We start from the raw sequence: 21030 nt of genomic DNA, 5'->3' as shown, positions 1-21030 counted from the left end.
ATGCTCGCTTCCTGTGGAACGGCCAACCTTCAATCGCATTCGCAGATTATGCCGATAGTATCTACACACAGCGAGAGTTTGCCCCCCAAGCACACACACTGTAATCAGCGGAAATTTCTTGAGTCGTGAAGGCGGATTCCGCGCTTCAGACGGAATGCTAATGTGAAGATAAAAGCACTCTAAGAATTGTCGCAGAGTGATCCCGACGAGAATTCTGTACTAAAATCTGATTCACTGGGATAAAGGGTGGACCGTTTTTGTTTCTTCGGAAAGGCTCTGGATCCCGCGAATTCGCGGACACTCACCCTTTGAGTCTTCCGAGCGATGACACAGGGATAACAATGCTATCGAGAAAGTCTGACAGTTATTCACTTTTCACAAGAGAGTCACTCCGAGAGAATATCACGCACACGGAGAGCTAAACGATGGAACTCTCCAGTACTCTGCTTGCGGGTACAAGTGCTGCCGCAGAAATTCGACGGGGCCGCCATCTTGGAATGATCCATGGTTGGAATCCACCACAACTTTCGGCGCGTATTCCGCTTTCCCTGGAGGATTTCTGCTTCAGAGCTCGAACACGCGAGGAAGGAAGCACTGATCGGGGAGGGCTTTCTTCCGGCTATCTGCCAGAGTCGGAAATCCGTAGGAGGCAGCGGTCAGATGAATATCTCTCGTTCTAGCATTGCGCGCCTTCAAAACATCGGGAACGAATGGTTGGCGGTGAGCAACCGCTCGACTGACCGCTCCTCTGATCCGTGAATAAACTCGCACAACTTGGTCAAACCCGTAGATCGGAGCTCGATGGGCAGCTTCGCCCTCAGAATCGGTGCTCACTGTTGACTCCCTCTTTTTGGAGCATTCAGATTGAATTTGGCGCCAAAACTATCGAAGCTCGATCATCCGTTTTAATAAATCGTCGCTTGCTGTCGTCGAACGATTCCCTCGATCCGAGGGGAGTTGATAGTAGACAGGCAAAGTTATGGAGAAGTCGGAGTGGAACCATGATGCCAAGACATGTGGATCGAGAAATCTGTCCACAAGATGGCGGCATCCATGTGTCGTCGTCTCAGACGGGCTATGTGTTTCACTTTCGGTGTGTGTTGTTGCTCTTCAAATCTTGTCATTCATTAAGAATTCGAGCGAGGAGCATTTGTTACCATCAAAATGCCACCCAAAAAACCACCGCCTGGACCTTCAAAGAAAGCCGAGGCGAAGAAGAAAGAGAAAGTTATAGAGGTGAGCGCTTACTACGGGGAAATCGCTGGTGGCATGGCTCGCAACCAGAGCGTGCAAGGTTTCTCCCGGTGTTTTCTCGGCTCTGCAGTGTGTGTATCACGCTCAATTCGGCAGAGCCGCAAGATACTCCTCGGGGGTAGAAATTCGATTCCGCCATCAGTGAGACTGTCTGCACGTGACACGCGTCCCACAGACGTCACAGCTATCAATTGTTCGTCCGGGGTCGCCGACGACTCGAGATCCTCCTCATTCGATCAACGCCATCCGGGACCTCCGTGGCGTCGAAGGGGGATCTTGCCGGGGCTTGCGCGAATTCACGTTTCGCTTCCGTTGCAGGACAAGACTTTCGGCTTGAAAAACAAGAAAGGCGCGAAGAATCAGAAATTCATCCAGCAGGTTCAGAAACAGGTCCAGCAAGGTAATCAGCCGCGGAAAGCTGCGGAAGAGAAGCCCAGTGATCTCAAGAAGAAGAAGGAACAAGAGCTTGCTGAGCTCAACCAGTTGTTCCGACCGGTTATTCAAAAAGCTCCGAAGGGTGAGTGGTGACAATTTTTGAGTTCGTAGATCCTCTAACAATCGTGATCGCGGCCAAGCTTCCTCCCGGCTGATGTCCCGGCGTTGGACAGAATATGACTTATTTATTCCATGATCTGCGTCGCAGATGCCGATCCGAAGAGCGTCGTGTGCGCTTTCTTCAAGCAGGGGCTTTGCACAAAAGGGGCGAAATGCAAGTTCTCTCACGACTTGGCACAAGAACGAAAAGCCGAAAAAAAGAATATGTATCACGACGACCGGGAAGAGGACACCATGGAGAACTGGGATGAAGCGAAGCTCAGAGAAGCGGTCGAAAAGAAACACGGGGCAGCTGAGAAAGCCATGCAGAAGACCGATATCGTGAGTTTTCCTTCTCGTCCGCTCAATATGCTTGTCCGCGGCGACCGGAGATTTCGCTGATGGATCCAGAAATGAGGAGAATGATCCTAATTTCGGAGGTTATATTCAGATTTGCAGGCACTTCCTTGAAGCGTTGGAGCTCAGTAAATACGGATGGTTCTGGGAGTGTCCGAATGGAGGTCTGAAGTGTCATTACCGGCACGCCCTTCCACCGGGCTTTGTTCTGAAGAAAGACCGCAAGAAAGATGAGAAGGATGACCAGATCACAATCGAGGAGCTCGTCGAATCAGAACGGGCTGCTCTGGGACCGTACCAAACTAAAATAACCCTGGAAAGCTTCCTTGCATGGAAGCGGCGGAAAATCGAGGAGAAGAAAGAGAACGCGCGTCAAGAAACAGATCGGAAAAAGGCTGAATTCAAAGCCGGGAACAAAATCGGTCTCTCAGGGAGGGACATGTTCACGTTCAACCCCGATATGGCCAACGAAGACAATGAGGGCGAAGATGGTGAGCACCCTTTAGTTTCAGATCCATGCTGATGTAGAATCGAAGCCATTTGACATGGCGTTTCAGATTCCCGTCGTTTTCTCGACTTCGGTATATCCGGTAATTCATCTTCCCCTCCTCCAGGCGAGGCCTTCGACATGCGACAGCGCGAAGACGATCTCGACGGAACGAGCGATAACGCAAGGGAGATCGATCTCGAAGAGATCGCGAAAGCAGCGTCTAGCGGCCATCTTCCCTGTGAAGGGACCGTGGCTGACAAACGTTACTGGGAATTAGAGCCTCCGGAAGCCAAGAAAGCGGAGGTCCCCATCAACGAAGAACTTTTCAATGAGGAGGACCTGGATGGCTTGGAAGACGAGTTGGACGATCTTGATGTGGATGACGATGGAGATGATGACGGAGACGAAGGGAGTGGGGCGAGGCTTTCCTAGCTGAATTGTTAAATACTGCTCGAGATAAAGGGAGGTTTGTACTCGCTCGACGAATTTATATGTTTCCGCAGAGACTCGTTTTCATTCTAATTCTACATGAACGCAGGATGGCGCTCTCGCAGTACCTTGACAGGTCGAAAGTTCCCCTGAAAGACTGGAGGCAACGAAAAATTCCAAAAGACAGAGCCCCCGTATTTATTTCGATTCGTGTACAATTCGAATCGCTAGAAATGACAAGGGGGTCGGAATATCTCATGGTCATCGATGGTTGGATCAACGGCTAGGGAAACTCCGCGGGCTCATTAACTTTAGAACATCTGCTTGAGTGAGACACGAATCGGCTCTCAAGGGACAATACCGGATAATTCTGGGAATAAGGACAGATAATCGCACAAATCTGATCGAGATGAATACTGATGAGCCTCCTCTACCTGCCTCTGACCTCAAGAAGCTCACCGTCGGCGATATATTTATGTACTCACTACATTCCGAAAGTACGGAGCCACCATTTGGGGACTATTAGGCAAAACTGAGCGAAACAGCGGAGCATCTTCACATAGACCGACAAAAATCTGTAGGCCGCTTCCCGCAGAAACATTATGAATAGTATAGCCGGAGTGGATGATCTGAGGAAAAAGGAGCGGATGCATCGAATGATTAAAATGAATCCATCTCCCAGCATGAGAAAACTGATCATCATCACACAAAGCGATATCAGCCAGATGGAAACCAGGAATTTCCAGAAGGGGTTTTCGATGGGGAACAAGCCCGAGAATCTCGAGCACTTCCGTAAACCAGAATCGAGACGGGAACTCATGTGGTTTGACAGGTGACACAGAGTTACACCTTCGGGGAGATTACCAGAGATGATATCATCGTAAAGCGCAGAAGCCTGCAAGACAACGATGGAGACCTTCACGTACGTATCCACGGCATCTGAGCTGGGTGCTGTCACCGAGGCGCATCGGAATATTCGATATCATCTCCCCGAGTGGATGCGGGAAATGCACCCACCAAATTCGTCCAGCGTATTTCCAGCTCGAGATTTCTGTTGTTGTGACGCCCCGGGGAGAGTAAGCAACGGTTGCACTTGAGCGGTTCTTGGCGTTTCCCCGGAGGGGTCTCTGGCTCGAAGGGGTCGCCTTCTTCCAGAGGTACAACGATCCGATCCAATCGGGATGCCGCTTCCTTGAGAAATTCTTGCATTGCCATACCGGAAAACTTTGTGGTTATCCCTCATTGAAGTTCGGGACTTGTCGCCCGTCAGTGTTTATTATGGTCGGACCAGATGGAAATTAATTACGAGCCTTACGCACATGTGCGAACTTCCCGCGCGCACCGCTTTGCACTGACTCGAGGGGCGGTGCGAAACGCACCGCGCCTCGAACTCCATGATACTGCCCTCGGCAGGAAAACTGCATGGGTGAAGTCTGTCTCGATTAAGACGCGATTGATTCGACGTCAGTGCGATGCTCGAAGGGACATGGAATTATCAGAGCCACCGAGGGTCCGAATCCTGAGCATACAATATATAGTTTTAATCGATAACTACTGACTATATTGATATACCCCGGCCGATGATCGACGAAGGAACGATGAGCGAGATGATGGAGGTGATCGCCGACAACTCGACCGCAGATCCGCGTAAGTTCAGATCGAAACTCTAGTCAACATCGGCTCCAGATGGTCCGAAAAATCTCGATGCCGTCGATTCGTCGCGTCAACAGACGCCATCCTGGGGAGGTACTCAATTATATCAGCACATGCAATTGTCCTGACTTGTCCATGATGGGAAAATGGTCTGTCTGACCGACTTATTAAACGCTCCTTTACGATTCACAGCTGCTCCGAAGAGCAGCTCTGCTCGACCATCTCTCCGATCGCTCAGAACACACTTGAACTCGAAGGTGACAGCAGCGAAACACTGGAAATGATCGTCATCCTTTTCTTGGGATTGCTCGCCCCAGCCCTCGCTTTGGACCTGAAGACCGACTTCGAGGCTTGCATTCCCAGGCATCGATGTGTGAGCGAATTCCCGGAGAGACCCCCCAAAATTATGGATACTATTCTTTCGATCCTTGTGTCCTAGAGTGATTCGTTGTCCCCGAATCGATCAGCTGACCTGTGTCGAATGATGGGACTTCTCTGCACAGGGGAGTGGTATGCTCGTCGGGGGAGCGAGTGATGCCGTACAATGCGATGACAGATACCAAGCGGCTCTGGGAACCCTGAGGCGCGAGATCCCGGACGCGGAAATCGCCGGAGTGAAACAACAGGTACACATAGAAGTCGCTCGGTAGCCCTGGCCTCAAGGTTCCGCATCTATGACATGAGAGTTTTTGTTCAACAGCTAATGCTCATAACTCATTATCTTCCACCAGGTCGTTGCCGGGACAAATTACATATTCTTCGTGAATGCCGGCGAAAAGTGTGTCCAGGTCCCGGTGATTGTTCCCCTGGGTGGACAAGCGCCGGTTCTATCTCAAGAGGCCGCGTGTCAAACGCGCGGGAGATGTGCTAGCAATCTTTTTACTTGTGGAGAGAAGTCGGCTGTTTAGAGAAAACGACACGACCCTCCTTTCGACCACTCATCCTAGTCCGGCTCCGAAGAATATTGGAATCGAATAAAAATTTTTAGAATCAATCAGGAGTTGAAACGCTCTCTCTAGGGACTCCAGCGAAAAGATCTTTCCTTGCTGTTGGTTTCGCTGAATCTTCAGCGATCCGAATCGTGGAAAAGACTCCGATGAGAACTTTCGAGCTTTGGAGTTCACAAACAGAGGGCCAATCATCGATATCTGACTTCTCCCACGTCTGTCCCCTGTCGGTGAGCTCACAGAGCTTCCGCTCATTAATTGAAGGAGATGCAGCCTTGTACCCTTCCGACCCGAATATACCGAGGTTTTCCGGGTCTGAATGGGACTTTCCAACCTCATTGCTGCCATTTTCTTCGAGTTAATGAGTGGCTCGGAGATTCTGTCAATCAGATTCCAAAACGTCTTCCCAGTGATGTTCTTAAACATTGACCCGGAGTACGCTCAAATCCTCGCTATTTATTTTTCCGGGAACGAGTTCAATATACAAGAGCGGCCTCCGATCTTTCACGAGTCCTACTGCCACAGCAAACTGTAATGAATTCCGGCATTAGGTTCCATGGAATTGGCAGACCGAGATCTCCTAAGGGATATGGCGAGGATCCGATGTCACGGAGAGCTCCGAAGACTCCCGACTGAAAGTTCTTACCTCATGAAGGTGAGTTCTGGCATTCCCGGATCAGCACCGTTTTTCAGACCTGGAAATGATGGGGAGACGTTCATTCACTTACTTCAAGTGCTCTTGTGACTGCCAGAGAGACGAATAGGGAGGAAACCGTTCCTTACATCAACGCTCACTCAGCTCGCTCCCGTGAGGAACTTATTCGGATAGAATACTAATCCATTGATGCTTTCGTCCCGACAAGCTCGTGAATCCGCCTCGACTTGCAGAAGTCGCTCGAGTGCGAGAACTGCCGACGTCTTCAAGCGAGTCGCGAGCTGTTCGGCGCCGAGACACCCTGTCTCTTCCAGCAAGCTCACAATCTTGTCCATCCAGGCGACTTCGTCGAGACTCGATAATTGTACAACCCGTAAGCCGGAGGCGAACGTGTACAATTTCACTGGGTGTCGCATGCCTTCTAGCGCCGCCAGCAAATCCTCCGGCGACAAGAGCTTCAAACCGCGAGCTCTGTTCACTCGACAATATGCCTCAGTCAGAGAGATGATGCCCGATGAGGCTTCGACAGCTGGGAGGAGTACTCGACCGATTTCCTGCTGGAGCTGATTGTCCGAAGGGTTCGCCGGCCCCTCAGAATTCTGCAGACCGATCGATAGGAGCTGACTTCGAAACTGAGCTGTCTCGTCATCGGTCAGGCCCTTGTCTTTAGATTTCAACATGAGTCTCTGAGAAAGCTCGACCATCTCTTTCGCCGAGGCCATTAGGTTCGAGAGGTCTTCGAACGCCGATGATATATGGAGCTCGGTTTGTTGCGCTTGCATCTGAAGTTTTTTCTGTATGCCACCGACTCCGATACCGTAGCCTTTCCGAGCAACTCCGTAGCACCATTCTTTAGCTCTGAGAGCGGCTTCTAGTTTGGTCAGCACTTCTTTACAGCCTCCCGCGCGGAATGAGAGTCGGAACGTCAAATCGGAGCTGACAGCAACGAGGATTTTCTCACTTTTCGTCCACGACCCCGCATCGAAGGAGACTTTCAAGATCCGGTCGAGATTCATGAAATATACTTGAGCACCGACGAAGATGAGTCTTTGGTTGGTGAGCTTCAGTTGGCCTTTCTCGAAAATTATCTGTTTCTCCTCGTATAGTGCCACTCCTTCGGCAACACCGATCACGCGTTCCATGGGTAAGAGAACATCGGCCGTTCCGAACCAGAACTCGCCGAAAGACATTATGGCACTGGTGGAATCGGAATGGCCAGATCCGATCGGAAGACTGAGTTTTCAGAATTCTATCTGGGCCACTGACTCACTAGGAGTTGCACCGACAAAACATTGACAAAATCTCGGACGCGTAAATGGCGGATCGCGGATGGAATCGTGTACATGACCAGGGCATGTTTTAGGCATATTCTCCGGAGCCTCCACTTCGACTTTCCTGAGCATCCCTGTCCTTGGGGTAATTTGAGCGGAAGGGACCGTACCCCGGAATCGCAGAGATCTCCCGAGGAAAAGACAGATCTCACCCTTTTCTGCCATGAATCAAATTCTCGCTGATGATACTCACCGAGGTATACGACCATAGGAATGAAACCGTAATGGAAAGCGGTCTTCCCGACGGCCAACGCCGTGAAGAAGCCATTCGATAGAGCTGACTTCACGGTCATTTCGAGATCGAGGGAATCCGATGAAGATGCTCAAACTCCAATCGAAACGTTCGATATGTTCTATGCAGCGCGGACCCGCACCTGTGAATGTCGCTTGTGATTCTCGGCGGCACGCTCGGACAGCTGCCGGCCCTCCAAGCCACTGGAATTGAGCGTGTGGCGCACGAGGTTCTTTGAATGCATTTATTGAAACTTTGTGGAAGACTTTTTTTTCGGAGAGCCGCGCTGAACTGAGGATGCAGTGAGTCAAATGAAGAATTTTGACTCTCTTATGACTGAACGATGATCATCCCGAGATCTCGATCAAAGCGTGCAAATCTACCGGGGGAAATATTTCCGAGTGGAGCCTTACATTCTCTCATTCAAGCTAGGGAAGGCCCTGCGAGTTCATGATTCAGGTTCAGATTTGTTCCGGTTCTTGAGCCACGATTCTCGTCTGCTGATGGAGTATCATGCCGGAGCGCGGGAGGCATTCTCGTTCAGCCCCTCGGCAGCCGAGTCTCCATTCCGAGCTCCGGTAGGACTCCACCGCATCCGGTATGATTTTCGCGTGGGAATCAGTTTCCGTTATACTTTAACTCAAGACCAATGACGATAAGTGTACAGAAGCGAAGAATCAAGGATGCAGTTTTCTTCTGCGACTGTACCTGATCGCTACAATCACAGAAGATCCCTCGCGATCTACTGATCGGGCACATGAATCAGGACGTCGTACCCAGGAATGATGTCCCATATCGGACGCTCGACAGCAATCCGTCGAAAATCTTCCGAGAGAAAGTAAGAAACCGTCAGTGTAGGTGCTTTATTCATGCTTCTCTCGATTCAATTGTGTACATACGTGGCGCTACCAGCCAGACTGACGGGCCCCGACATTTCGACCACAGTCGCGTCGGAATGTCGGGTCAGTCTTTCGGAGGCTCCGCCATCATCCTCGATGTCGAATCCATGCGGCTCCTTCGCCAGCAGAGCTCACTCCTATCTTCCTAAGAATCCACCCACGATCCCGCCGAAAAGTGACAGCAGGCCACTCACGATCCCGAACACACCGCCAAGTATCCCCGAACCGCTGCCACCACCGAGGAGACCTCCGAAAAGGTTACCGAGCCGACCGCCGGCGCTGCTTCCGGATCCTACCAGGAGAGGGAGAATGCCTCCTTGAAAACGTTCTAACCCGGCAGCATTGCGATCCATGAATACTACGAGGAGGCTCCAGGTGAGAGCCGAGAACACTCCGGAACCCATTTTTCGAGTTCCAGTCGATATCAGCTGAATTATAGCGGTCTCGAAACTAGTTGTAAAATGGGAGTACGAACCTCCTCCCGCTTGTTGTGCCTGACGTATCGGAGAGTCCTCAGATTCCGCATAGGCTCCGATCAGGCTGCTTGAAACCGTGTCCATCATGCGACTGCAATTGCTGATAACTGGAATATAGTCCCATCGCATCGCGACCGTATCGGACGCGGAACTAATCGATCTGTGTGCGAAATATCGATATTTGTTCTTCAATTGAAACTAGTGGGTCATTGAAAAATCCCTGATTCAGATCGAACCCGAACACACTTCTTGCTATGGGATCAGTGGCTTAATGGCGGTGCTCCTGTTCCGAGGAAATCTCCTGCTGACCCTTAGCCGCTCTTTTGAAGAAAGTTGTCCCATAATCAGCCGTAAACACCTTTATGCTCCCCGGAAGAGCGTTCGCAATGAGTTGACACGCGGCTGAACGTCAGCTGGTTTTTTCTCTTCTCAGGAGATGTACAGAAAACGAGAAAACAAGACGTGCTCTTCAGTCGGACGGACCATACTTCATAGCTCCGAGAATGGCAGACATTGCTGTCGCGGAGATACGTTTGAAGATCGCTTTGAATTCGGCAGAGGATTCGAATCTCTCGCCGAATCAGGAGTTGCGGCGAATAGTTGATCGGTGGCCTCCGACGATCAAATAGGAGCAGTTCGACTCGACCAATGAAGCTAACGATTCGCTCGAGGATGTGCCCGATTCCAAACAAGGCACCCTGAGGAGTCGAGGGCAGCTCTTTCTCTCAATGAGAGTCAGGAAACGTTCAATCTTGCAGCCGATAAGCATGGGGTGAACGAGCAGATTGCGATCGGATCGGCTCAGATTTTCGATGCGCTGTCTCGGGACCTTCACCGGATGCTCTCTGGGTTCGTGACGCTTTGCTCCCCGGTCTCGCGATATGATGCTCGATACCGACTGTCCTCCATATCGCGTCTTCGAACGAAAGGAAACGGGGCACTAGGTATCCGTATGACAGGTACAATGACGACTATTTCATCGCGGAAGAGAGTCACTCGAAACCGTTCTCACTACTCTACAGCCCGCCGACGGCGATGTTTCTTCGGAATAGCCGCACGGAGGAATTCAGAGAACGATCGGTCGACTCATCAGCAGGAAGCGCTTTCGCTTTTGAATCAAAGAAGGAGAAAAAGCCACGGGCGAACTCGGTCACCAGAATCTGTACAATTTTCGTCACGACAGGAAGACCCTAAAGCTCGATAAATGAGTCTTCAACTCTTGGGTCGGCGGTACCGGAATCATTATTAGACGCTTGCTGCCGATCAGAGGCTCTAATCTCTTGGTTAGATAGCCTCTCCACACGCTAATTTTATTCGATCACAGAAGAGAAACATTTCAACTTTCGATTTTTGAAGAATTTTCAGTCGACGCTGGCACAGGTTTCATTGGATGGATCTTCGCGACAAAAAATCTGCGTCGCTGGTCTGCATCTGACGACGTTGAGGGTGGAGACCGCTTCTCCCAACCAGGTCATGCACAGCGAACAATAAAATTACTCGCCAAGCAGGCAGACAGTCACTCACTCACTCACAGTATTACTGAATAACCACAGACCTGCATTCTTTATGCGGAATTCAGAGCTACTCGTGTTTCCATAACAGAAGCCATCAGAGAATTCCCACCTTCGAGAATTCTAATTACCGAGTGTTGTTATTCAATAACTCACTAGCTGCAGAGCGCGATGATTCGGTAGTCTCAGTCAGCGAGACTCGGTAAGTGTTGTGCAAAGAATGACAATTCAGCTATCGAGACTGATCTCAAAACTCAGGGCTATCGTGACGATTCATGAGAGAAGATACCGGCGACCAGAGTTTGACCAAGGAGAATACGGACTCAGAATCGACTCATCTCGGGGAGAAACAAAGCTCAGCAGCACACGGACATCGGAGCGAACAAATTACCTATGTATGGGGGAGGTCAACTCCTCGGGAAGGAAGTGTGAAGGTATCGGCACATTGTTGGAGAGAGTGGCGAAGTGCGATTCAACGAGCTGCTTTGGATCCTCTCAGGAATTGTTCATCATTGTCCTTGCGAACTCGCTCTGAGAATCTGGCGCTGATACCCTCTGAATAGTCATGGCTCACGGCTCATCGATCGAGGCTTCCTTGAGGATTCGGGAGTCCGGAGCGCGCGCCTAAGCTGAGATCCATTCCTGGTGGCGAACTACCAAACTTTGGCTCTACCAAACTTTTCTACCTCGCATCTATCGAGAGTCCCTAGCCCTCCCCGAAGATCTCTGAAGGATCCCGCGGAAGAGCCCCAATGCTACGAATTCTGGATGCCGACACAGAATGTTCCCTTGGCGAAAGCTAAGATTCCCATCTGGGGAGCCGTCCCGCGATGGGCGAAGCTCTGCTGGGGATCATCCGGGGAAATTTTGTCAGCTTCGGTGTATGAGCGAAGCAGAAAATACTCTCATGCTCAGTCGAGAGGGACCCTCTAGCCTGAAGCAGTGAATCGGTTCCACAAAAGTCGACAAGCGTTCATCGTGTACCCTCACGGAAACGGCAAGAGTGGCGCCGCAGCGCTCCTTGTCAAGCGCCGAAGGAGTTTCTCACTCTTGGTTTCGACTTGGCCTTAACGAAGAGTAGTACTACGCTAGCGCGTGCCAGTTAAGTCATGCAATTGCTGATAGTGTTGGTAGTCTTCGTTTGCGCCGCTGAGGCGTTCAATAGATGTTCGGAGGGATTGATCGATTGCAGAAGTTTCTTCAAGAAGTGTGTGACAGGAAGTGACATATGTGATGGAGTCAAAGATTGCGCTACGGGATTCGACGAACGTTCCTGCGATTGCTCTCACGGTAAACACTAGGCATTCAATCCTGAATCTAGTTCCAGCGTGACCTGCTCCGTACAGTCCGAGGAAAACACATTTTTTCGAGCAGAGATATGAAATTTTGAGGAGGCCAATGATTGAACCGACTGGACCTCCGTGGATACTTCCTTCCTCCCTTTCTGATTGATTACAATTCATCGTCAGATAGCGATTGCCCCAAAGACGAGATCTGCTTGATCCGGACGGTTGGGAAGGGCTGCGTGAAGAAGACCGTATGCGATCCTGGATACGAAGCGGTAGGACAACTCTGTTTCGACGTCGACGAGTGCGCGACTCAGAAACACAACTGCTCGGAGAATGAGTTCTGTATCAATCGAGAAGGTATGTCGTCTCAGCAATCCGCTCGATTTTCGATGCTCAACTTCGATATTCCTCGGTATATCCGGAATGCCCCGAGAGCGGTCCCCAACACGTTCCCCTTGTCCCCCGACAGGATCATTCGAGTGCAAATGTAAGTTCGGATATTATTTCGATTCGCTCGCAAGACGATGTTTCGATATCGACGAATGCCAGAGTGTGCATTACTGTGAGCCACCCGGACATTGCACGAACACCCGAGGGTCATTCCAATGCCTCTGTCCGACCGATCTCTTCACCACGAAGCATATCGTCGTGCGATCAGACGGTTCCACGTATGAGGTGACTGATTCATCTAGCTGCACCGACGAGATCGGAGTCTTCTAGTTCCTCATTGTGTATATATCGATCCCGAGATTCCGTCGATTCCGACTTCCGTTCCTCGACTGAATAAGCTTTCATTTTCTAGAAATTCAGATGCACTACCAACGACACCTGCGAGGAGGATCATTCGTGCCTCTCATCCGTCAAACAATCAGACCCCGTCGCGTGCATTGACGGGATTTCCTGCCGTTGTCCCCAAGGTTACGCATTCAATGCGGAAAAATCCAGGTGCGAGGATGTTGACGAATGCGTCGACGGAAACCACAACTGTGAGTTCCGCTTCCTCTGTGTGAACACCATCGGAGGTTATCAGTGCTCGTGTCCTGCTGGTTTTCGAGATCGGCCAGAAACTACGACGTTGCGGGTCCCGATATCGACGACCGAATCTGAAAAGAATGATTTCCCGTGTGATGACATCGATGAATGCAAGGAGAACCTCCACAATTGTCAGTTCAACTGTAGCAACACTCCGGGATCTTACGAGTGCCTCTGCAAGACCGGATACCGGCAAGATTCCTCGAAACGACTTTGCCTCCCCATCGGCGAAACATCTGAAATGCTCATATCGAGAGAGGGGAGATTCTCCGTCGCAATCGTGGACCTCAAGAAGAATGCCCTCGATTTCTACGCGATAGTCGGAGACTGCAATGAGACCACCTCTGCAATTTTCACTTTCTTCCATGAGAGGCAAGAGTTTTACTTCGTGAACAGTGACCGGACCGCGATCTTCCGGTGGCACCTCCGCGAGTCATGCGAGGAGATCATATCCTCTCGAACGAACATTTCGGCTCTCGAAATCGACTGGATCTACAGTAACATCTATTGGACGGACAGTGACGGGCTGAGCGTCGCCACAATGAACGGAACTCATTCCAAAAGTCTAAGCGATCCTCAAACGCCGATAAAAAAAATTGTGGTCGATCCATTCAATGGCTGGCTGACGATGCTGAGAAACGGTGAAACTTGGCGAATCGGGCTGGACGGAAGCTCAGAGGCCCAGATTTTCGAGGGAGCTGAAGCTCTCTCGCTGACATTCGACGCGGAGGACGCCCAAATTATTCTCCAAACAGCTGAGGCCATTAGAATTTGTCCGGAGAGCGCGGTCAGCCTGGATCTGTGTCAGAGCCTACCCTTCACAGCGCAGGAATCACAGCTCCTTGACGCGTTCGGCGACTTCATAATTGTAGAAGAACGAGACTCTCGGGGCAACGCGAAGCTTCTCGTCTTGAGTAAGCGCTCCAAGGAACGCATTCATTTGAACACTTCGCTACCGGACCTTGGCGGCCGGATCGTTCATTCCATCAAGCAGCCTAAAGGTCAGAACAGATGTTCCCAGTCGTGTTCGGATCTATGCGTGAACTCGCCGGAATCGCCCCGATTCGCTTGTTTGTGCTCGAACGATGCAACGGAAAACTGTCATCAGAGATCTGTTCGTGGGGAGTTCCATGTCACAGATGAGCCGACGCGAATTAGCATGAGTCCCCCCGCGTTCCTCGGTTTCATCGCGCTCAGTATCTTGGGAATCGCTTGGGGTTTTTACGGAATATTCGATAGATTGAGAGGACACCAGCCAACATCGAGCCCCTGCCTCGCCGTAGATTCACCGGCTGTTGAGATGTCCAGTGTCGCGTTCCGACAGGACACATCCCGAGTGAATCTAGTCAATCACGAGATACCGCCCGATGTTCTCGGTAGGAATTTCCCGCTCTTCTCTAGCTGACGAAGACCCATTCGGAATCCACGATGCTCGCCGGAGCCGAGGATGAGAGATGTTGCCGATTTTATTTTGTAAATAAACCATGAGAATCGTTCCATGAGCTTAAGGGCTTTTCTTTTTTTGCATTTCTCTTTCTCGATATTCGAAGCGAATGAGGACGATGGCCCACTGCAGTTCCCCTCCCCCCTGTATTGGTCTCGACACGACTCGAACCTGATGCGGCGACTGTAGCAAAGTCTCGTGGGTGATCGGGGGGGGGGCCGCGTCCTCCCCCCTAACCGTTATGGCGTCTCCGGGCTTGCTGACAGGATTGACCATCGTATCGGTGGGATAACGGTACCTTGACCGCGTCCACTCTCACAAAAACATACAAGCGTCGCGCGGACCACCTTCCTTTTGAAATCGCGGTGCAGCCACCTTGAGCGTATCAGGCCGACTCCTCTTTTGTCGGGGTTGCTCCGTGGGGGTTCTAGAGGCAACACTAATGGAAGCTCCTCGATCCTGGTTGAAGAGGTGAGACGCGCCGTCAGAGCCGACTTCTGCTGTTTATACATGCGCTCCACCATTCCGTAGGCCTGAAGATGGTGGCCCCTTGTAGGATGAACATCGATGCCGAGAGCTCCCGGGGGTGGGTCAATAAGTTCGAGATGGAGTGACCGACTCGATCTGAGGTTGTGTACAAGGGCACAACAAAACGGCCAGCCCACGGAACACTTTTCAATGTCGGAGCGATCGGAGCCACGATCTAGGAGGAGATTCCTCCGAGTTGTTTAGCTTAAAACAGCGGAAAACATCCATACGAGACGCCACATCTCCGGGAGAGTCTCTCAGATCGAAGGATATCGGTCGCTCCGTTCACCGCAGTCTGAGACCGGGCTGACCGCGAGAGACGAAACATCCAACTATTTCAGTTGTGCCGCTCCCCGGAATTTATTTGTGGTTGAACGGTCGGAAATGAGAAGTTTCCCGCAAGCGAGCTCTGCTTCCAAGCCTCAAGCTCGGACTCCAAAATCGAATCAGCATCGATGATCATTTCGAACAACACCGCTCGCCCCGGATATTGCACGTTGGAAGCTCAGAATTAACGAGCAAAAGCTCCTGAGAAGATGTTGGCAGTCGCACTTGGTATGGTCGAACGAATGGGGATCGCAAAACGCGATTAATCTGCAATCTGAAGTCTCCCCGCATCATGCGTTGGTAGTGTATGGTCGGTACAAGCGTATAATCTCTCTTGAGTTTTCTTCTATCTATAGGACACGCCTCAGATTACACCGAGCGGCATACAGCGATCATACTGGCATACTATATTCGATCTGTCAAATGTGTACCGCCAGAAAACTAGGTACTCACGCAAGCGAGCTGCGAGAAAAGCCCCGCTCTCTTCACGACTCTGGCACCTGTTTTCCCACAGTCAGGAGTTCTTGCTTATCGCAGACCGCCCGTCCATGTCACCCATCGATCTCTCCTGTGGAGCCTGTCCGTTCATTGAGGACAAACAGTAGATCAGAGACTGCCCTACAAGATTAGAATTTGTACGGTAACCCCTTCTTGCTCGAATCATTCACGAGCCTGGTTCACGCGAGCTCGCAGACATGGTGTCGGAGTCCATCTCGGCTCAGAAGAATTCCAAAACTACGATGATCGCGGATGACTGGCTGTGACTACCTACTCTATGGGCCAACCGCGCCTCAGAACGGATTACACATCGTTCTCGCTCCGCGTGCGGCGAAGGAGGGTCGGCGCGCTCGTTCACGAAACCTCCCTCCCTGTCGATTCTCTGGCCCAACACAGGCATCCCCCAGTGCTCTCGCGACAATCACGCGTAGCGATTTCGACGCTGATGAGAGCGACGCATCGTACAAGAACATGATGTATGATTATCGACAGTAGTCATTAACACATCTTTGATGCTCGACCGTCGATGCTACGAAAAAAGGTCCCATCAAACTTCGCCGAGCGGCGAACTGTCTGCCAGAGAGATCGCTTCCCTCATTCCGGTTAATTTCCTCCATGCGACGATCTGACAAGCCTGGAGTTCCAGAATGTTCCGTGGGCGAGAGATTCCAGCAATTCAGCGCAGCTCCCACATTAGCAGCTCCCGCCGAAAACGCGCGCTCATAGCGCGGCTTCGTGAACTCTGGTGCCCGTTCTGCATCTAGTCGACAAGATGGCGATACACACCACTCTTCTTTGTTGACTTGTTCTCAAAACATTATCATTAGCTAAGCGAATCGCTTCCCGGTCGTTTAGAATGTTGCGTGATATCCTGATGAAGCGATAAATCCAAGAGGATTGACCTATGTTACGGTAGGTGGGGTGAACCGATTGGCCGTGAGCCTTCAGTTTAATCAATTGGAGAGACGTCAGATCAAAATAGAAAGTATTCGAATGGATTCGGAGCTGTTGCGAGCGCTTCCACGCGTGATTGAGAATATTTTCACTCAGTATTCGGGGAAAGCGATCATTGGCCTGACCTTATTATTATCGTCGATTGATGGGGCGCTCCAATTTTTTTTGCCTCCAATGACGCCGAAGTCCCAGAATCGAGAGAGCCTTACTTGATACTTTTCTGCTCTGCTACACTTCGAATATCATTCGACGGACTGATATGTGATATATCCCCACATCATCCGGATCTTAAACCACATTTGACGACTTTCGAGCTGATCTGGTGTGCCACGGAACTTTGACCACGTTATTAATATTTACAGGGTACCGTAGTCCGGGTGGCGGCTGATGGGTGATGACAGGTGTGAGGTTAGAGCTACTCGTGTTGAGCTGGAGCGCTCTCGGTCCGGGACTTCGATCCGAGCCTTGTACATAAAGTTTGAGAGACTATTTCCATCGAGCGTTGCGAAAACGCCGATTTGCCGCTCAGGGTCACTGCCGTTTTTTTTGCGGTTCCTCCACGCTCGGCTCCCGCGTCGCTCAAGCTGAGATCGGCAGCTCGGAGAAGGTAGAGGTATTGTGATGGTACTCCGAATTATTTTGAGGGCAGAGAAGAGAATTTCTTGCCGGCTATCTGCAGCGCCTTGTCTTCGAGTTACTTTCGGACAACCTGGTCTGCCGTAACGCTCTAATATCCGAAATTTCAGAATCATTTTAATAGTGGGAGTTCGAAGCTTGAGCTGGACCATTCCAAGAGGACACGACTCCTAGATAAGCGTATATGGTAGGGCCTCTCAGAATATGATCATTGGACGAGCTGCAATTGTCTAGAGATGTCTCCCGACTGGAATATGATGATTGGCGGGAATAAAATATCGTGGTCCTTCGACAGTCTCAAGAAGAAGTGATGCTCATCACATCGGTCAAACCAGCGACCTCGTCAGCGCCCAGAGTTCCGAAGATCGAGGTCATAGAAATCTCCGACGACGAGGATGACGAACCTGAGAACGTCTGCAGGGCTTTCTCGAGGGGAGCATGTCGACGACAGGCAGTACCAAAGAGGGATTTCGTAGAGATAGGGACTCTCCCCACTGAGTCCGCCAAACGCTTGAGAATTTCGAATGCAGCGCCCAGTGCCCAAAAGCTCAATAATGGAGTCCAGTCGCGAGAGAGCTGTACCCACGCCGGAGACCTTATTTCGGCTCGGGTCGGGAATTCTGACGAGAATGATACCCGCAACGGTATGCTCTCTGCTTCCCTCAGCCGGGAAATGACACCGACCTGGGGCCCCACGAATGATTTACGCGCGCAAACAAAGACCCCAAAAGCTCCGCCCTGTTCCGGAACAAGCTCGCAACCCACGCTTCGGCCTCCAGAGCAGAGAAACATCCAGATCAAAGAACCAGCTCCCGCAGATCTCAAGCCGGAATTCGGGAATTCGGAACCGGAAGTGAAGCCGGGAGCTTCTGGAATCGCGCGATTGGCAAATGGCGAGCGGACGTCAGAGTCTATCGCTGGCGAAGAGAAGACAGGAGATCCTCCGGATCCTCCGCCCGCGCCCTCGCATGATGCTATTTCACCCCAAAAACAGTTCCTCAAACCGCCGAGTCCGAAGGCTGCTCTTTCGAAGAAGGATTTCATGAACTTACCTCTTGAAGATGTTGATCTTCTTGTCGCAAAGTGAGTGCTCGCGTTTCGGGAATCCAGCATGGGCTCTGCTTAAGCATGAAATGGGTCTGAAGACCTAACGAAGGAAATAGCTCAGAGGTTGCATTCTGAGACGCCCTAGAAAAAATCGGAATTCTACCGCATGCCCCTGTGGAGCTCTGAGTGTTTACGCCTACCAAGATCCGCCCGGCAATCTCCGAGCCTTCCCTGAGCTGGCTCGGTGGAGTATCGGTAGAGCGTTGCGAGGCATACGACTCAACCGTTCGATTCCTGCCAATAATTCAGAGCGTGATTGCTTCACAGGTATGGTTCGCACATTGTTCAGAACATTACCATAAAGGATATTCAGGGTAAAGGCATAGGCGAGTTGAATCTCCCGAAAAACGTCAAGGTCACGCCACAGCTGAAGCCAAGATTGAAGTTCAAACTACCGATTTCGGCAGACGATGAAGTTATTGTGAGTACCGTGATTGAGACAAATGACGACATCGAGTCCCGTCTCTGAAGTCGAATTGCTTGCGAGGCTCTTGAGCGTCGATTGCGGGAACGATCAAACTCGATCTGCGGATACGGCCACCTCACTTCTCGAGTTCAAACCTTCCCACGTCTCAGGTGATATCCGATGATGAAATCGCCCCCGACAATGCATCGCAGGAAGCTTCGACAGACTCCGCACCGGATAATTCAAGCCAGGTCGGTCTTCGGCTTTGCCCTCCCTGGTGAAAGTCGACGAGCATGAGTACCTTCGGGCTTATCGTCATCCACAATAGGGTCCTCGTTGCTCGCTCTTCCTACGATAATCATGAAGTATCCTGCTGATGGACATGATCTGGACTTATATGTATGTGCGCGTCTTCAATGTAACCGCTCAATCTGCAGGTATCCAAGACGGACTTCAAAGCTCAACGGGACTTCTTGGCCAATTTACAATTATTCCACGCTTTCAAACCGAAAAAACCTTTGAAGAAAGACATCGCCAACGTTTTAAAGACCCGCAACATCATGAAAGCGTGAGTGACGCTGAGTAAATGAAGACTTCTCTCACCTTTCGAAAACCGCGGCAGACACCATAGTATGACGCGTATCGGCAGCCGATTTTCCCGCCGGATGCGGCTTGGTGTGAGGGGATACTCAATCAAGGCGAACCTTAAGCCTCGCCCTCCTTTCCGCCGCAGGTACATTGCGAATCCGCTGGTCAGTATATTGAAAGCTGATTGTATATACAAATACGTGACCAACAAGGGAATCCTGAGTTGTGAACAGTTCCGAGCGAAAAGGGAAGTACCTCGTCGGAGAAAGAAATCGGCCGCTCCGAACAAAAGCTACCGCAATAAGAATCAAGTAGGCGTCATCCTCTAAACTCACGGCAATATTCGGGAATTCTCGTCGAGATCGCTCACGAGGACGTGGAACGCCGACGATAAATCAGTGTGTTCTGAATCCGTCATGGCTGATTTCAGGTGTCGGGAACGAGACAATCGGGACGGAGGCAGACCGTGAACTACTCTGGTTTCGAGCCAAGTACGCTGAATTCTTCCTGCAGTCGAAGATCGCTGGTTCATTGACGTCTAAGGCGATAGGTCATGTTGATTGATTCCTCTCCTTTTTTCAGAGCGCTTCGTCAGACGTTTCCTCACAAAGAAGCTTAAACAAGTGAGTCCGAAAGTTAGAGGTCGCGAATTGTCCACTGTCTCTCAATGCTGCATAATCCCAATCATATGAGATAAATTCACGAACTTATTCCAGAACATCCGCCAACACGAATTAAAAGGGATATGGACTTCATATAGTTGTCCAGAGACGGAGCATTCTGCGAAAGTCCCTGTAATTGTTCTCAGCACTATTGTTCCCGACAACTTGAAGCAGTATGGGCACAACATCGACGAGTACAAATTTGATGAGTGTGAGCGTGACGCAATCGCTGGTACGTGGTATTCGATGTTGTTCAAGTTCATGCGGGGCTCGATCTGCCGAAGCGATCGGGACTGAATCCGATGCTCGATGATCGACATCCCTTTCGAATGAGAGTTTTCCCATTTTCAGCCGAGGCCAAAGAATTCAAATGCAAATGGTGCTCATTCCACTGCTTGAACGTCCCGAGTCTTCGCGAGCACTGCTTCGATTACCACGGAAAAATTTTCCCAACTGTGATCTAGTGAAGGATAGGTTGTAATCAGACGTATCAAAGACCGGTTCCGAATTCGCCATTTTGAACACTTTTCGGACCTACGATTCCGCCCGGCGAATATCTTTTGCATTCACTCACTTGTGATGCTGAAACACTAGCGTGGCAGCTCTAAGCTCCCGAGCGCATCCCGACTCCACGAGAGAGCTCAACGGCTTGAGAAATTTTCTTCGGATCCAGGTTGGACCCCGGAAGTTTCAATCGACCGTTGATTCTCGATTGTTATCGATAACAAAACTACCTTATTTTACGGCTAATTCGATTTGCGGTTGGAGCGGAATCTGGTACTATATCATAC

The 21030-nt window shown here is 50.7% G+C and overlaps 5 protein-coding genes across 5 annotated transcripts; 3 read left to right on the top strand and 2 right to left on the bottom strand.

Annotated features, from left to right (window-relative positions):
* The first annotated feature begins 1068 nt into the window (after positions 1 to 1068).
* Positions 1069 to 3284, top strand: LOC100903606 (zinc finger CCCH domain-containing protein 15 homolog). Its single transcript, XM_003742897.2, has 5 exons — positions 1069 to 1236; positions 1573 to 1771; positions 1898 to 2130; positions 2240 to 2636; positions 2760 to 3284. Exons 1-5 carry the CDS (start codon positions 1165 to 1167, stop codon positions 3065 to 3067), a joined length of 1209 nt encoding a protein of 402 aa, XP_003742945.1. The 5' UTR covers positions 1069 to 1164; the 3' UTR covers positions 3068 to 3284.
* Positions 3244 to 4329, bottom strand: LOC100906741 (uncharacterized). Its single transcript, XM_003742913.2, has 2 exons — positions 4082 to 4329; positions 3244 to 3959 (listed from the first exon to the last, which is right to left on the bottom strand). Exons 1-2 carry the CDS (start codon positions 4277 to 4279, stop codon positions 3549 to 3551), a joined length of 609 nt encoding a protein of 202 aa, XP_003742961.1. The 5' UTR covers positions 4280 to 4329; the 3' UTR covers positions 3244 to 3548.
* Positions 4330 to 6104: 1775 nt separating this feature from the next.
* Positions 6105 to 7513, bottom strand: Vps36 (vacuolar protein sorting 36). The gene is made up of 3 exons (XM_018639384.1): positions 6448 to 7513; positions 6311 to 6359; positions 6105 to 6193 (listed from the first exon to the last, which is right to left on the bottom strand). The coding sequence occupies exon 1, from the start codon at positions 7507 to 7509 to the stop codon at positions 6460 to 6462; it is 1050 nt and encodes a 349-aa protein (XP_018494900.1). The 5' UTR covers positions 7510 to 7513; the 3' UTR covers positions 6105 to 6193; positions 6311 to 6359; positions 6448 to 6459.
* Positions 7514 to 11877: 4364 nt separating this feature from the next.
* LOC108864205 (low-density lipoprotein receptor-related protein 1B-like) lies at positions 11878 to 14585 on the top strand. The gene is made up of 4 exons (XM_018639369.2): positions 11878 to 12058; positions 12238 to 12414; positions 12527 to 12732; positions 12860 to 14585. The coding sequence occupies exons 1-4, from the start codon at positions 11878 to 11880 to the stop codon at positions 14492 to 14494; spliced, it is 2199 nt and encodes a 732-aa protein (XP_018494885.2). The 3' UTR covers positions 14495 to 14585.
* Positions 14586 to 17786: 3201 nt separating this feature from the next.
* LOC100906593 (uncharacterized) lies at positions 17787 to 20703 on the top strand. The gene is made up of 9 exons (XM_018639368.1): positions 17787 to 18559; positions 18851 to 19004; positions 19160 to 19240; positions 19427 to 19557; positions 19723 to 19888; positions 20008 to 20068; positions 20160 to 20200; positions 20294 to 20471; positions 20591 to 20703. The coding sequence occupies exons 1-9, from the start codon at positions 17787 to 17789 to the stop codon at positions 20701 to 20703; spliced, it is 1698 nt and encodes a 565-aa protein (XP_018494884.1).
* The last annotated feature ends 327 nt before the right edge of the window (positions 20704 to 21030 follow it).

This window comes from Galendromus occidentalis, unplaced genomic scaffold (genome assembly GCF_000255335.2).
Source record: "Galendromus occidentalis unplaced genomic scaffold, Mocc_1.1 scf7180000077435, whole genome shotgun sequence".
Lineage (NCBI taxonomy): Eukaryota > Metazoa > Arthropoda > Arachnida > Mesostigmata > Phytoseiidae > Galendromus > Galendromus occidentalis.
Note: the sequence above shows the minus strand (reverse complement) of the source record. Positions and strands in the feature narration are given on the sequence as shown.